This window comes from Oncorhynchus clarkii, chromosome 17 (genome assembly GCF_045791955.1).
Source record: "Oncorhynchus clarkii lewisi isolate Uvic-CL-2024 chromosome 17, UVic_Ocla_1.0, whole genome shotgun sequence".
NCBI classification, from domain to species: Eukaryota; Metazoa; Chordata; class Actinopteri; order Salmoniformes; family Salmonidae; genus Oncorhynchus; species Oncorhynchus clarkii.
The window spans coordinates 58315132-58330985 of NC_092163.1; the positions used below are offsets into that span (position 1 = coordinate 58315132).

At 44.8% G+C, this 15854-nt stretch overlaps 1 protein-coding gene across 1 annotated transcript in view; it reads left to right on the top strand.

Annotated features, from left to right (window-relative positions):
• The window catches only part of LOC139371181 (plexin-A2-like), a 48415-nt gene extending 35881 nt beyond the window's left edge, over nt 1-12534 (top strand). Inside the window, exons 13-31 of the mRNA XM_071111344.1 lie at nt 652-769; nt 929-1065; nt 1467-1634; nt 2622-2715; nt 2868-3107; nt 3222-3365; nt 3548-3782; nt 3902-4044; nt 4267-4535; nt 5381-5447; nt 5820-5966; nt 6829-6988; nt 7130-7233; nt 8054-8150; nt 8274-8467; nt 8570-8739; nt 8863-9075; nt 9398-9548; nt 10819-12534. Coding sequence (XP_070967445.1) covers nt 652-769; nt 929-1065; nt 1467-1634; nt 2622-2715; nt 2868-3107; nt 3222-3365; nt 3548-3782; nt 3902-4044; nt 4267-4535; nt 5381-5447; nt 5820-5966; nt 6829-6988; nt 7130-7233; nt 8054-8150; nt 8274-8467; nt 8570-8739; nt 8863-9075; nt 9398-9548; nt 10819-10914 — 2947 coding nt within the window. The 3' untranslated portion in view covers nt 10915-12534. The remainder of the gene's footprint in view (nt 1-651; nt 770-928; nt 1066-1466; nt 1635-2621; nt 2716-2867; nt 3108-3221; nt 3366-3547; nt 3783-3901; nt 4045-4266; nt 4536-5380; nt 5448-5819; nt 5967-6828; nt 6989-7129; nt 7234-8053; nt 8151-8273; nt 8468-8569; nt 8740-8862; nt 9076-9397; nt 9549-10818) is intronic.
• Nucleotides 12535-15854: the final 3320 nt, after the last annotated feature.

A 15854-nucleotide genomic window follows, 5' to 3' on the forward strand; every position in this document is an offset into this window, starting at 1 on the left:
GGGTCCTGTTGTCGGGGTGAAAGGTTTATCCCTAAGACTTAGCAATACTTTTCTGTGACTATTAATTTAGACCCCATACAGTGCTTTAAAACATGTCATAACAAACATAAATGTTATTGTAGGTCAGTTTGTATAATGACTTATTCATTGCGTTCTACATTATCTTATTGACCTGACAGGCTAACTGATTTATCGAGAACACACTGTTGCCATGGTGATGGAGGTAATGGTGGGTAGTGGATGTGGTGGAGTTTATTATTGCTGTTATATTGGTGCTTTTGGTTTTTCATTAGGAAGAAAGATGGCCCTCCATATTGACCTACCACTTTAAGCTTCAATCACATTGTCTAGAGAGCAACAGAAAACAGCACTTTTTCTTCAATTGAAAAACGTGAACAGCACAGTAAGCTCTTTCTCTCCCTCCTTTCTCTATTCCTCCCTCCTTTTCTCCCTCCCTCCTTTTCTCATTTTCTCCCTCCTTTTCTCCTTTTCTCCCTCCCTCCTTTTCTCCTTTTCTCCCTCCCTCCTTTTCTCCTTTTCTCCCTCCTTTTCTCCCTCCCTCTCTCTCTCGCTCTCCCTCTCTCTATCTATATTTCTATCTATCTCTCTCTCTCTCTCTCTCTCTCTCTGTGTGTGTGTGTGTTCTGACAGGATTGTGTGTAAAATGGCCTCTACGTCTCAGGGAAGTGCACCTGGTCCAGTCCAGCTGTGTGTTGGTGAATGTAGACCAGAACTACGAACTCAGTCCTCCCAGCTCTACTCCTTTGAGGTATGATCTGCATCCAGATCCATACATAGAACACATCTCTCTACCACAGTATTATTGCTTTGGAACAGTTTGTTCTCATACACTATCATATGAGTCATCAACAAAAAGTCCACAAAGTAGCATGCCATGTGGAATATTGAGAAAAGTATTTTTTCATAGACCCCTACCATGGTGGGACTGACCCCTGGCCGAGGGCCTGAGTCTGGGGGCACTAAGGTCACCATCGTGGGGGAGAACTTGGGTGCTGGGAGCAGTGTGAACGTTACCTTTGGAAACCAGACTTGTGAGCTGTACAGGTGAGTGCACAGGAACAAGCCAACCCGAGAACACTCTACTGAAGCTCCTACAAAGACCCTTATATAAAAGTGGGGACTTGATGAAAGTGCCTGTGGAAAGGCTGAAAGCCAGGACAGTGCATTGTTTTCTACTCTTATTTTTAGAGATCTATTTAAAGATCAAAAAGGGTCCTCATTGTGAGTCTCAGGAGGGTGAAGAAAAGGCACCATTAGCTAGAAATCCTCTAATTACTATGTTTCATCTCTAACGAGGGAGGGGCAGACCATAATGCTCACTTGCCCTGCATTGTAATGTGCATAACTCACTGTAGTAGAGTTAAGATTCCCATCACGGTAAAGAGCAGGTACAGACAGAATCAAGGGAATTGAACCCTATTGGTATTCCTTGTTGGTTTTCCCAGGCGGACCATGTCGGAGATCGTGTGTTTCTCGGCACCCTCTGTGACGGGCGCCACCCTGGTGCAGGTCAGTCTCAGTGTAGATCTGGCCATGGTGCCAGGAACCCTGGGCTTTGAATACATCGAGGATCCCACAGTCCAGCGCATCGAGCCAGAGTGGAGCATCACTAGGTACAACAAACCTCCCAGCTAATAAGTTGTGTGTCCAACCTGATATTTTGATAATATTTTGATAACCTCCTATTTATGCCCCCCCCACCCACCCCCTCCATTTGGTTCAGCTATATATTACTGAAGAATAAGGTGAGTGAAGGTGCAAGGAACCACAGCAGCCTGCTCAGCTGGCCTTCCAGTCACATATTATGCATGATGGTTGGTGCAAGGCTGTATGTGACTTGACATGGAGACAGCCAGCCAGGGAGAAGTGGTGCAGCGGCATGGCTACTGGCTTTCTACTCTGTCAACTGACAGGGGATTTCACAGACTTATAATCAAAGTCCCATCGTCTCATCATCTGTGTGCAGTCACACCATGTGGCCACCTAGGCTTAGGTATCCTTTGAAGTGTGGGAATGATTGGATTCGTCTCAAGCTGACTAGACAGATGTGCCCCTTTTTCATTTAGTTTCTCTCTTCTCTTCAGGTGGGTCTCTATTCCCACACTCTCAAACATTTCGGAGCTCTACATGATATCGCGGCTAGTTTGTTTGTGTTAATGGCATCCACATATATGTAGCACAATCATGTAGCTTTCATAAAATGCCAGCCATGGATACCTGATAGATGAATAAATAGGAAGCCAGCTGGCAGAACCGTTCAATCTGGCCAGAACAATTAGATGTTTTCTTAGTACCAAAGCACAGTTCAATGCAAATGAGGTGCTTTTGATAACGACAGGAAGCAGAGGAAACTGTTTATCTTGGCTCACCTATTCTGAGGCTTTTGATAACGACAGGAAGCAGAGGAAACTGTTTATCTTGGCTCACCTATTCTGAGGCTTTTGATAACGACAGGAAGCAGAGGAAACTGTTTATCTTGGCTCACCTATTCAGAGGTCTTTGATAACGAAAGGAAGCAGAGGAAACTGACAGTTTATCTTGCTCACCTATTCAGAGGCCAATATGGATGTGTATATATGTGAGTGCGTTGTGTTTCATAGTGGACACACTACCCTGATGGTGACCGGGACCAACCTGGATGTGGTGCAGGAGCCGAGGGTCAGGGTCAAGTACGCCGGCCACGAGTCTGTCAATGTGAGTCTGTCCACTGATAACATAGTAGGATATCTCTTTCTCCTGTCCAGTATCTTGTATAGTACTGATAAATGGTGGCCAATTATAATTTCAAAACTCTTGACAAATATTTATCTTTGCTTGTCTGTCACTGTCTGTGGATCTTTCCCCAGGTGTGTAAGGTGCTCAACACCACCACGATAATCTGCTTCGCTCCCTCCCTGAAGGCAGAGTACACACTGGAGCAGGAGTCAGTGAAACACGTGGAAGAGTTTGGTTTTGTTTTCAACAATGTGCAGGCCCTGCTCACCTACAACAGTACAAGCTTCATCTACTACCCCAACCCTTACCTGGAGCCCCTCAGCTTGTCTGGGGTGCTGGAGCAGAAACCTGGCTCCCCCATCATACTCAAGGTAAGACAGCCCAGCCCAGCCTAGGGCAGCCCGTAACTGTAGCACAATTGTCATTAGATGATGAGTTCTATCTACTGACCTGATGGATGTGGGGTTTCCCTCTCTGTGTTGCAGGGGCGCAACCTGGTGCCCTCAGCATCTGGAGGGGCCAGGCTGAACTACACTGTGCTGATCGGGGACACACCGTGCTCCCTCACCGTCTCTGACACACAGCTCCTCTGTGAGCCCCCAAACCTCACAGGCCAGCACAAAGTCCTGGTCAGTCATTCTGTCTGTCTAAGTCCAGATCTAGATAAACTATTAAGTAAAATGCAGCTTGACCAAGGTCAAACAAAGGTATAAAAGGAAACTATTGTTCAGTATGGTTTCCCTGTCTGTTAAAGTCTATTTGATTTATGGCCTTTGTACACGTGTGTTTATGGTTTATTGCCAATGTACAGGTCCAGGTGGGTGGTCTCCACATCTCTCCTGGTGCAGTCCACATCCGCTCAGACAGCCTGCTCACCCTCCCCGCCATCTTCAGCATCACGGCTGGAGGAGGCCTGCTGCTCATCATCGTTTTCATTGTCCTATTGGCCTACAGACGAAAGTCGCACGAGAATGACCTCACTCTCAAACGCCTGCAGATGCAGATGGACACCCTGGAGTCTCGGGTGGCTCTGGAGTGCAAGGAAGGTGAGTCTGACCAGCACGTAATCAGACAACTGAGAAAAATATAATGCTGATAACTCCCAAATTGCTAGAATATGGACTAAATTCCTCCAATCATTCTCATTCTCTGTAATTGTGCACAGCGTTCGCTGAGCTGCAGACTGACATCAACGAGCTGACCAGTGACCTGGACAGGGCTGGGATCCCCCACCTGGACTACCGCACCTATACCATGAGGGTCCTCTTCCCTGGCATTGATGACCATCCTGTACTCAGGGAGCTGGAGGTAACCAACCATTACCACCACTACAAACCTGGCCACACCTGACCCCTTGTCATCTACTTTAACTGTTAATGATTTGTAGAATCAGAATATCTAACCAACACAACCAATATGGCATACATAGGTGAATCATTTTACAATTGGGAGACAAAACGGATCATAAGCCCGACGCAAGATCCCTCTACTCTCTAACTGAGGGTTATGTGTGTGTCTCTGTGTGTGTAGGTGTCTGGAAGCGGGCAGCAGGGTATGGAGAAGGCCCTGAAGCAGTTTGCCCAGCTGGTGAATAACAAGGTGTTCCTGCTGACCTTTATCCGTACTCTGGAGCTCCAGCGTTCCTTCTCCATGCGTGACCGCGGCTACGTGGCCTCGCTCATCATGACTGCGCTGCAGGGACGTCTGGAGTACGCCACCGACGTGCTCAAACACCTCCTCTCTGACCTCATCGAGCGCAACCTGGAGAGCAAGAACCACCCCAAACTACTGCTGCGCAGGTACAGATAGATAATGCTAGAGCAGACAGGTGAAAGACAGGAGCAGTGACAGTGGAGAGAGGGAGAGGGAGAGGGAGAGGGGAAGGAATGTAGTGTAGACAGCCATTGTCAGTCTGACTTATCCTCTGTGTGCCACTCATGAAACATTCAGCCGTAGCGCACGTTTCCTCCCCTCTAACTTGCTTTCTTCTGCACATTGTTTTTCCAGGACTGGGAGAAGCCTGCTAAATCTTTCATAGGAAAGTTTGGGGGAGCACTCGGTCTGAGACACACTCATTAAATATAGGGATAAGTTAACATGGGAGGCAGCAAGGCTGACCTTGTTAGCCCAAACATTCTGCACTCATGAAAAGACAATGAAATGCAGGCAATGAGAAAGAAGTGACAGCCAGGTATATAAGTATGATGGACAGAGCATGAGCAAGTTAGGAGGCTGCAATGCAGATATATGGTTAACTCTAAAGGGAGGCAAAGGGCTAATATTTAACAGTTATCTTTGACGTTGGATTGCTTTATCAGATATAAGATACACGTATGTTTTTAGTGTGGTATTTGTCTATTGATACATAACAAATCAGTTAATCTTGCACACACAGCATTTGATGATGGGATGAGTGCTGCTGACACAGAGAAAGGACACAAAGTAGCTTTTGCACAATTATGTCATGGCCCAAATAGGTTCTATTCTATAGCAGCGGCACTCAGGTTTTGGTGTGTTAGTCCTCTGAGACCATGCAGAGCAGCATTAACCTCTTAATAAGCATTTTGTCTATCTACATGATCAGACCAATCTACCTTTAGACATCTACCTGTTAAAAATGTATCCGTCTGTCTCTTTCTTGCAGAACTGAGTCAGTTGCAGAGAAGATGCTGACAAATTGGTTTGCCTTCCTACTTCACAAATTCCTTAAGGTAATATCAATGACTTGGAACCACTGCAGATGTCAGCTTGATGTATTACTGCAATCCTCTAATGATTGTTATTGATTATACACCTGATGGATTTCTATGTGCATTTGGATTACACTTGTGCCCCATGATGTGTGTTATGAATATGTTTTATGAACAATGTAGAGCAATAATGTTCACCTCAGAGGTCAGCAGGTCTTATTGGTCTCTACAAATCAATGCTAAGCAACTTGTTTAGATGCCTGTGAGTTTAGAGTTGATGACTCATGCTCTGCTCTCTGAATCCCAGTCATACGGGGGTGAATAGCTCACAGGCATGTCTCTCCTCTCCTGCCTCTCTCAATCCTCTCATCCTCTGTTCCTCCCTGGACAAAGGAATGTGCAGGTGAGCCTCTCTTCATGCTGTACTGTGCCATCAAGCAGCAGATGGAGAAGGGACCTATAGACTGCATCACCGGGGAGGCGCGCTACTCCCTCAGTGAAGACAAACTCATCCGCCAACAGATTGAATACAAGACCCTGGTGAGTCAACATACCACACAACAATTTGTCTTAGATGTCAGATTCCATTAAAACCACTTGGAATATTTTCTCAGTTACCACCATGATAGTGGAAAGCTTGCCTACATGTCGTTCTGCCCCTGAGCAAGGCAGTCAACCCATTGTTCCCCGGGTGCTGAAGACGTGGATGTCGATTATGGCAAACCCCCGCACCTCTCTGATTCAGAGGGGTTGGGTTAAATGCGGAAGACACATTTCAGTTGAATGCATTCAGTTGTACAACAGACAAGGTATCCCCCTTTCCGCTTACAACACAGCTGGTAGGCAATATGCTGTGCTCTGTAAATATCAACTCATGGTGCCCTTATGTTAAACCGCTGAATAAGGGAGAATTATTTGCTTGATAATAAAACAGTAAAGAGCCAAAAGAGCCAAATAATATTTTACATGCCTTTCAGTGACACAATCAGCTAAGAATTTAATGAGATTATTTATCCAGGGCCAGACAGTTCCGGTCTTTGCTTGGCTACTGGGGGAAATGGTCTGTAGCTAAAGCAGAAGTTGGGTGCAGCAGCAGTGTGCCTCATCCCCCAGGCTGAGAGCAGCCCAGTGACAAGATGACACCTCTCTGATCGCCCTGTCGGAGAGGTTGTGTTTCATTACCTGTTTAGTGCCCTGCTGGAGCTGGCAATCCAGCATCCAGCTGAAAGTGTGAAATTACATTTCTGGCCAAAGCTGTGAAAGTGATGGCACACAATGAGAGACTCCTCCATGCAGCCAGTAGACCAGTGTATAGAGAGGGACAGTAGGTAGTGCTGACATCTCTCTCTCTCTCTCTCTCTCTCTCTCTCTCTCTCTCTCTCTCTCTCTCGTCCCTACTCAGACTCTGAGCTGTGTAAACCCAGACAATGAGAACAGCCCTGAGATCCCTGTCAAGGCGCTCAATTGTGACACCATCACCCAGGTGAAGGAGAAGATCCTGGATGCTGTCTGTAGGAACATGCACTTCTCCCAGAGGCCCCGCGCTGCAGACATGGACCTCGGTGAGTCAGACTGGCTCCAGTCGGAATTCATAGATGACCTACAATAACTGATATTAAGATAAACAAGTGATTTTCCTCTGTCTGATTGTTTGACTTATTGAGGGACTCATAGATGTACCCCTGTGTTTATATCCCCAACAGAATGGCGCCAGGGGAGGACGGCACGTGTGGTCCTGCAGGATGAAGACATCACCACTAAGATTGAAGGCGATTGGAAAAGACTCAACACCCTCATGCACTACCAGGTCAAGCCACTCACTCCCCAATCCCCATCACACAGTTCACTAACATGAATGTACAGTATGTTGTCCTCACTGCTTCCTCTGGCCATAGTAAACCAAACTGATCCAACTCTTTAATCTCCTGTATGAGTCAGCTGCTTCCTCCTACAGGTAAATCATGGGGGGTGTTCATAACAGCTCCAAATAGTGCACAAGTATAAACACATTACAGTCAATCTCACTCTATACCCACAAATGCTCTGATTCTCCAGCTGGGGTGTAAAACATGTTTGTATGAAGCCAAGAGACAAATACATTCAGCCTTGGCTGCCACACCAGGAGAGAGGTTTGAAAGAGGCGTAATGTGTTGATAAAATCTATCAAGGATGTGAACAATTTTCCTCAATTACTTTTAGTCTCTCTGGTGTGTACCTGGTTCTGTGTGACAGCTGAATCTGCAAAGCAGCAGTGACTTCTGCTCATGTTGGGAGCCTGCTTTACTGCAAAAGGCATTCACATAGCATAAGTGAGCAGACCCCGTAGGACATTTCTCAGCATGAAATGGGTATCACACAAAGCATCATCCATGGCATTTATAGCATAGCAAACGATATCTAAAAAAAGAGTCCTTGCTAGATCACTGCAAATGCATGTTTTATTTTACAGACTGTATTATCAAGTTCATTATATATCTCAAATAGTAAATTATATAACTCCTATAGGTCTCATCGGGCTGGATTCATCATATCAATGTTTCTGTAGAAATCATTCTGACCCAATAATGTTGAATTGGGACTTGGTCAAACTGACATGAACCCTTGTTTTTCTCCTGTGAATCCTGCAGGTGTCAGACCGCTGTGTGGTGGCCCTGGTGCCCAAGCAGATGTCCTCTTACAACCTGCCCTCCTCAGCCAGCTTCCCACGCAGCATTAGCCGATACGGTCAGTCAGTCAGGGCTGCCCTGGAGCCACCATCACCACCAAACCACTCACTTACCTATTCATTATTCCACCTGACCTACTGATGTTCCTGCTCATGTTTTGAGACCCTCCGTCTGTCTGCAGATGTACCGTTCCGCTCCAACCCCACCAGCCCTGACAGCCCTCACTCCCGTGTGCCCATGCTCACCCCGGACATGGAGAGCGGGGTGAAGTTGTGGCACCTGGTCAAGAACCACGACCACGGGGACCAGAAGGAGGGCGAGCGCGGCTCCAAGATGGTGTCAGAGATCTACCTGACCAGGCTACTGGCTACTAAGGTATTACCTCACCCTCTCCCAGAGCATCTTAGCAATTACAGATTCAGTAAGTATGTTCCAACGATATGGTGTGCTTTTAACATTGCTGTGGTGTTTTGTTAGGGTACGCTGCAGAAGTTTGTCGATGACCTGTTTGAGACTTTGTTCAGCACCGTCTGCTGGGGTAGTGCTCTGCCACTCGCCATCAAGTACATGTTTGACTTCCTGGACGAGCAGGCTGACAAGCACGGCATCCATGACATGGACGTTCGTCACACATGGAAAAGCAACTGGTGAGGGAGCGCAGATTTAATGTGCTACTTGAAAGCAACGGCACAAAATAATGAATTTATACTGATTGTCTTAATATGTAGCCTGTTTGGAAAATTGTATTTCTCGTCCTCTCTCTTCCCCAGCCTGCCTCTGCGCTTCTGGGTGAATGTGATCAAGAACCCTCAGTTTGTGTTTGACATCCACAAGAGCAGCATCACAGATGCCTGTCTGTCTGTTGTGGCGCAGACCTTCATGGACTCCTGCTCTACCTCAGAGCATCGCCTGGGCAAGGACTCACCCTCCACCAAGCTACTCTACGCCAAGGACATCCCCCACTACAAGAGCTGGGTAGAGAGGTGAGGTGTGTGTGTGTGTGTGTGTGTGTGTGTGTGTGTGTGTGTGTGTGTGTGTGTGTGTGTGTGTGTGTGTGTGTGTGTGTGTGTGTGTGTGTGTGTGTGTGTGTGTGTGTGTGTGTGTGTGTGTTAGTTGCATCACTCAACTGTGATGTTATTAATTAGATTCTTAGTTATTATTTCCCACTGAAATGACTGCGGTAGACAGACTTTATTAGCCAGACTACCTTTATATCTTACAGTCACACTTGGGCTGACAGAACAGCTCTAACCCCCAGGCTTGATGGCTGCTGACAGTACTGTGTGTGTCTCTGTCTCCCTCTAGGTACTACGCAGACATAAACCGCTTGCCTGCCATCAGCGACCAGGACATGAATGCCTACCTGGCCGAGCAGGCCCGCCTTCACTCCAATGAGTTCAATGTGCTCAGTGCCCTTCACGAGATCTACGCCTATGTCAACAAGTACAGCCAAGAGGTAAGGCCCGATACTTCAATATCGTTACACATTATAGTAGGGGGGCATGGTGCCATTCAGAACATATGCATTTAGATTCAAACTATTATCAAAGTATCCCTTAGCCTGTCTATGTGTAGTAACAGGAGGGAATTTGTAGCACAAAGTACAGTAACCTTGTGTTTCCCTGCCTGCTTTGCTGATTTCATGTTTGTCGTGTGTGTGTTTGTATGTTTGTCGTGTGTGTGTGTGTGTATGTTTGTCGTGTGTGTGTGTGTGTGTGTGTGTGTGTATGTTTGTCGTGTGTGTGTGTTTGTCGTGTGTGTGGTTTGTTGTGTGTGTATGTTTGTTGTGTGTGTGTATGTTTGTCGTGTGTGTGTGTGTATGTTTGTCGTGTGTGTGTGTGTGTGTGTGTGTGTGTGTGTGTGTGTGTGTGTGTGTGTGTTTGTCGTGTGTGTGTGTATGTGTGTCGTGTGTGTGTGTGTGTATGTATGTTTGTCGTGTGTGTGTGTGTGTGTGTGTGTGTTTGTCGTGTGTGTGTGTGTGTTTGTCGTGTGTGTGTGTGTGTGTGTTTGTGTGTGTGTGTGTGTGTGTGTGTGTGTGTGTGTGTGTGTGTGTGTGTGTGTGTGTGTGTGTGTGTGTGTGTATGTTTGTCGTGTGTGTGTGTATGTTTGTCGTGTGTGTGTGTGTGTATGTTTGTCGTGTGTGTGTGTGTGTTTGTCATGTGTGTGTGTGTGTTTGTTGTGTGTGTGTGTGTGTGTGTGTGTGTGTGTGTGTGTGTGTGTGTGTGTGTGTGTGTGTGTTTGTCATGTGTGTGTGTGTGTGTGTTTGTCGTGTGTGTGTGTGTGTGTGTGTGTGTGTGTGTGTGTGTGTGTGTGTGTGTGTGTGTGTGTTTGTCGTGTGTGTGTGTATGTTTGTCGTGTGTGTGTGTGTGTATGTATGTTTGTCGTGTGTGTGTGTGTTTGTCGTGTGTGTGTGTGTGTGTTTGTCGTGTGTGTGTGTGTGTTTGTCGTGTGTGTGTGTGTGTGTGTGTGTGTGTGTGTGTGTGTGTGTGTATGTTTGTCGTGTGTGTGTGTATGTTTGTCGTGTGTGTGTGTATGTTTGTCGTGTGTGTGTGTATGTTTGTCGTGTGTGTGTGTGTGTTTGTCGTGTGTGTGTGTGTGTGTTTGTTGTGTGTGTGTGTGTGTGTGTGTGTTTGTCGTGTGTGTGTGTGTGTGTGTGTGTGTGTGTGTGTGTGTGTGTGTGTGTGTGTGTGTGTGTGTGTGTGTGTGTGTGTATGTGTGTGTGTCAGATCATTGAGGCCCTGGAGCAGGATGAGCAGGCCCAGAAGCAGCGGCTGGCCTACAAGGTGGAGCAGATCATCGCAGCCATGTCTATGGAGAGCTGAGACAGACATACAGATGTGTGTACTCAGAGACACACTGACATGACAAGGCCCAGGACACAGGCCACAAGCTGTCAGCAGAGCAAGCACACCCAAAAGCCGCAGGTAAAGTAAAAGGGAACTGCAGAATAAGAGTGCTCAACAAGGGAAGAACATGGATAGACAAGCAAATTCACCAAGTACTGCTGTTCTCTTTCTGTTGGCTGCAATGAGACCACATGTGGAGGCAAAGACAAAATAACTTTCTGTTTTTACTTCAAAAACAAAATACATTTATCTAAGTATGAACTAATGACATACATATGATAGCCTTGGCCTTGGACTGGCGTTTCCACTTCAGTGGACAAGTCTAATAAGCCTTTATGAAAGCGTATGAAGGCTCTATGAAAGCGTATGAAGGCTCTATGAAAGCGTATGAAGGCTTTATGAAAGCGTATAAAGGCTCTATGAAAGTTAGAATTTACTCTGAGATTGGGTGGCAGTAAAATGTTATCCTGAATCTCCATGTCATCCAAGGTAGCATCATTTTTTTTGGGGGGGGGGGGGGGCCTACCTCTCTGCCTGACACTCAGCTTTCCAGACGCACAACGCTATTATTACAGGTTGAGGGTTCAATTCATTTTTGCATACTTTGGGCTGGATCCAACCAAATCTGCCTTAGCAATGGTTACACAGTTACACTGCCTACAGCCTGTGTAAACACGTGCCTAAATCTGGACACTGGGTGCATGGCGAGTGGAGGTAATCTGGTGCCCAAAATCTTTCTGTGAATCTATTTATGCTGTTGGGTAAATACTGCAGAGCATATTTGATTTCATTAATTCATCAGAATTCAATACATTATAAACAGAACACATCTATATAGAAAGCCATTACAAATAGATAATTTATTTAAAATGATCACTTCAGTTTGTTGACCTCTTAGTGCCAAAAGTTTATCATACTAGGCCTAAATGCCCTGTAGACAAAGTAGGAATTATATATAAAATTGTTGAATAAGGTGGTCGGTCTTAAGTTATTAGTGCACTCTGACAGACGTGAGGGAAGTGAGGGAAGAACTAGATTAGCAGTGACCCAAAGAAGCCAAATGGTGCTTTGGGAATCATTCCATAGAGCTGGAAGATTAATGACAGCTAACTACTTCCTGTGGGCCAGATCATTTTCATCCTGGTTAATGAGACTTCTCAGCCATCAGTCATTGTTTACACTGAACATGATACTTGAATTACATTAGATCTTTGTGTAATATTTTCTGAGAATCCTCAGGCTTCCACATAGCATGCTTTTAAAGGTGGACACTCAAGATTCCAGTTGCATCAAGTAGTCTGTATCATTCTTTTAAATGTCCCATTAATGTTATTACAGAATGAGATCAAAATGACAGAATAGCCATTTAAATGGTTTGATTTTCACATATTCAATGACTCGTAATGTTTGCTGCTGCATTCATTGAGCGCAATCTTAAAGATGGTCATTATAAAACTGGACACTCCAGAGGATGGCTTTAATCCAGGGTTTGTGTTTATCTTTATCTGCATTGAAGACATTTATATTACACTCCTGGTGATATCTCCGTTATTCTACAGTCATTGTAAAACAGTTTAAAAAACTAAGAGGTTAAAGAAAAAACCTGTCATGTCCTGTTTGTGTAAAAAATGAAATGTTACAAATAGCTACACTGTTTCCTGTGTGACGTTTTGATGATGATCATTTAGAAATGTGTTGTGCAATAAACTGTAAGACATTTTAACATGGAACCTTTTTAAAAACAATATTTTATTGTATAAATATTGTACATACAAAACACTCCTATTTTGCAAGCAAATGATTCACTTTGTACTGTTGCTATACATTAAAAAGTAAACTTGAGGAAACACATTTGTCTGGATTCTTTTACAGCAATAATGTGTTTTTGAATTAGCATGAATGAGTCATAGCTAGAATGTGAGAGCCTTGAGGATGTTACTAGTAGCTTACAGATGTGCATATTATTTTGGCCAATATTTTGGACCAACAGAATAGATGGCATTGACGCCGACTTGGCCCATCTCCCAATCCTCACGATGAAGCTAACATGCAGTGGATTATCCACTCAAGCATTTTATGTTTCATAATTCATGGCCGCTCCACTCTGTGGTCCCATTCTCACACTGGAACCAATGTCTGATGTTGTTATTAGGGAGGTGATTTATCTGTCTGCCGGCGTAAGCAGCCCTAGACAACCCAGCCATGTAGCCTACTCTACTCACCATGCTTAGGCCGCATTAGCATGCAACTTGAATAGTGTTGTAAATTGGTATCGGACAGGGCCCTGTCTCTGGACAGGGCTTCCACAGTCTGAAGTCCGAGGTCGACAATGATCTCCGGGATATTGTCATACTCTTGTTCAATAATTACTGATGTCTCTATACCTCTGAAATAAGTCTTCAACAGAGTGAGTTTGGAAAAGTAAATTCCAACTTCAGGTCTGTCTTTTTTCTAAGAAAATGATCCTGGGTATGTTATTGAGCTAAGATAAATCATTTGAGCAAATGAAGAGTGATTGAATTCTCAGTCTCTGAAACCAAATTTTGGGAAAATAGCTTGAATCAAATTGGAGCCACAAACTTTTAAATTGGAGTCCTTGACCACTTGTCCTACAGCCAGCATACAATTCTACAGTATGTAGGTACAATAGAGGGGGCCTCAAGGGTACTTACCATAAGAGTAATTCATTATTCATACTAACCCTACAGGGCTCTATGTAAAGGAGTGGGGGAGAGGTATCTTACCTTTAAGATTCTATAATGTACCTGTTCATTAGAACTGACAGCCTCACTCCTTTGTCTGTCAGAGAGCCTCACTCCTTTGTCTGTCAGAGAGCCTCACTCCTTTGTCTGTCAGAGAGACTCACTCCTTTGTCTGTCAGAGAGCCTCACTCCTTTGTCTGTCAGAGAGCCTCACTCCATTGTCTGTCAGAGAGCCTCACTCCTTTGTCTGTCAGAGAGCCTCACTCCTTTGTCTGTCGGAGAGCCTCACTCCTTTTTCTGTCAGAGAGACTCACTCCTTTGTCTGTCAGAGAGCCTCACTCCTTTGCCTGTCAGAGAGCCTCACTCCTTTGTCTGTCAGAGAGCCTTCACCCAGCAACTAGCAGCCAGCTCACCTCCCTGAGAAACACTGGGGAGCATCATTAGAGCTCACACCTTCTCCACCCACAGACAGACAGACGAGCAGCCGACAGGGAGTCCTCTTATTTGGCATATGTATGGCTGGCCAGAAACAGACTGGATAGATTCACAATACAGTAGAGCAACAAGAAACACTGTGGCACTTTAATCACAACCCAACAACCCTACAATCTGAGAGCGCTTTCCCCCTGCTTGATAGGAACATAAGTAAATCCTATTTGATTCAATCCACAGCCACAATCTGCCTGCTTTAATAGTCCTTCAGCTCGGTCTTCTCCCTCCATAGCCCTGGCTACAGTATGTTTGAGCCAAGGAAAGCAAGACCTTGCTCTCGCTGCAGATCTTGGAGAATAATTCCATTCTTCGTTGTAACTGCAGTGAATACTAAATGGAGTCTCTTTGGATCCTGAGCAGCAGAACAGTCAATGGAAAACGTAGCCAATTATCTATACACACATTTTTAAATATATATTTCTGACTCAATAGCTCCTCTCACTTTTTCTAACTCGCATTATAAGTTATGCAGGTGCACATTTACAAACACACAGATTCTGCTATAATGTAGTTGAAATTAATTGTTTATGGAATGAAGGGATTGGAATAGCCATCGCAATCAGTGTTGTTGGATAGATGGACAGTCTTTTCTCTACAGTAGACTGTCAGACCTGCAGTTCAGGCTACCTCTTCAATATTCATAAACCAGTCATATCTCAGGTGAGAACAAGGTGGTTAGTCAACCTAACCTTTTCTCACACACTAATCAATTTGACATAAAAGTCATATTTGCAAAAAAGTAATGTACCCTAGTCAATAAATAATTTTCATGCCACTAGAACGTAGCATTGAGATTTCTACAAATGTTTAGTTCTTAGGCTGGGCGGTGTACACTGCATGACAGGCATCTTTCATCAATGCCTAAAAAGTGTGTTTCAAATTAAATGGCCATGTATCAGAGAGCACTTCATAAAAATGTATTGATCCATCGTCAGTGAGAAAAAAACAGGGCTGGCAGAAACAGCTCTTGAGTGGGGAAAATACTGTAGAGTCCTGGGTAGAGAAGAATTGTGTCATGGCTGTACCCATTATTTTCTAAAGTCTCAATTAAGTGGTAGACTAATGATTGGACTTACTGCAAAACCACATTTCAGTGCATTTGTGTTCCATTGTTTCATTCTAGCTACATCAGATAATGTTAATATTGGAAACGATAGAAGATAAATACTAACTCTCTATATCACCATATGGCATCTCTAATTGAGTAATGATTACATATTCCCTAAAATACATATCATTTTGTTGCCATTTTGTAGTATTAAGTATAGTATTGACAGAACATAATTCGCACACACTGTATCATTTATTATATGAGCAAGTCTGATGGCGCCATCTCCTGGTCAAATCCATCATCATATACACAGGATGGAAAAAAACAACTAAGGTATATGACAGGAGTATTCAAACCTTAAAGGCTCTGCATGGTCAATCCGACATCTGCATTGGCCGTGCAGCATTTACGGTGATACGGCCTCTGCCGTCAGTCAGGACATTCATACTTCTTGCACTTCAGGAAGTTGTCAAGGAAGTGAGTTTGTGCTTATACAGGACCTCTCGCCCTCACCTACTGTCAACCAGTCATGTCAATGTGGAGCTATATGGAGCCCTCCGCTTTGTTACAAAATTTGGGTGACGCACGGCGATGCGGTAAGGGGCTCAATTTGGCCTCTGCATGCCTTCGGAAGCGCCGCAGTTGCGTCACTCCATCCATACGGTCTCTCT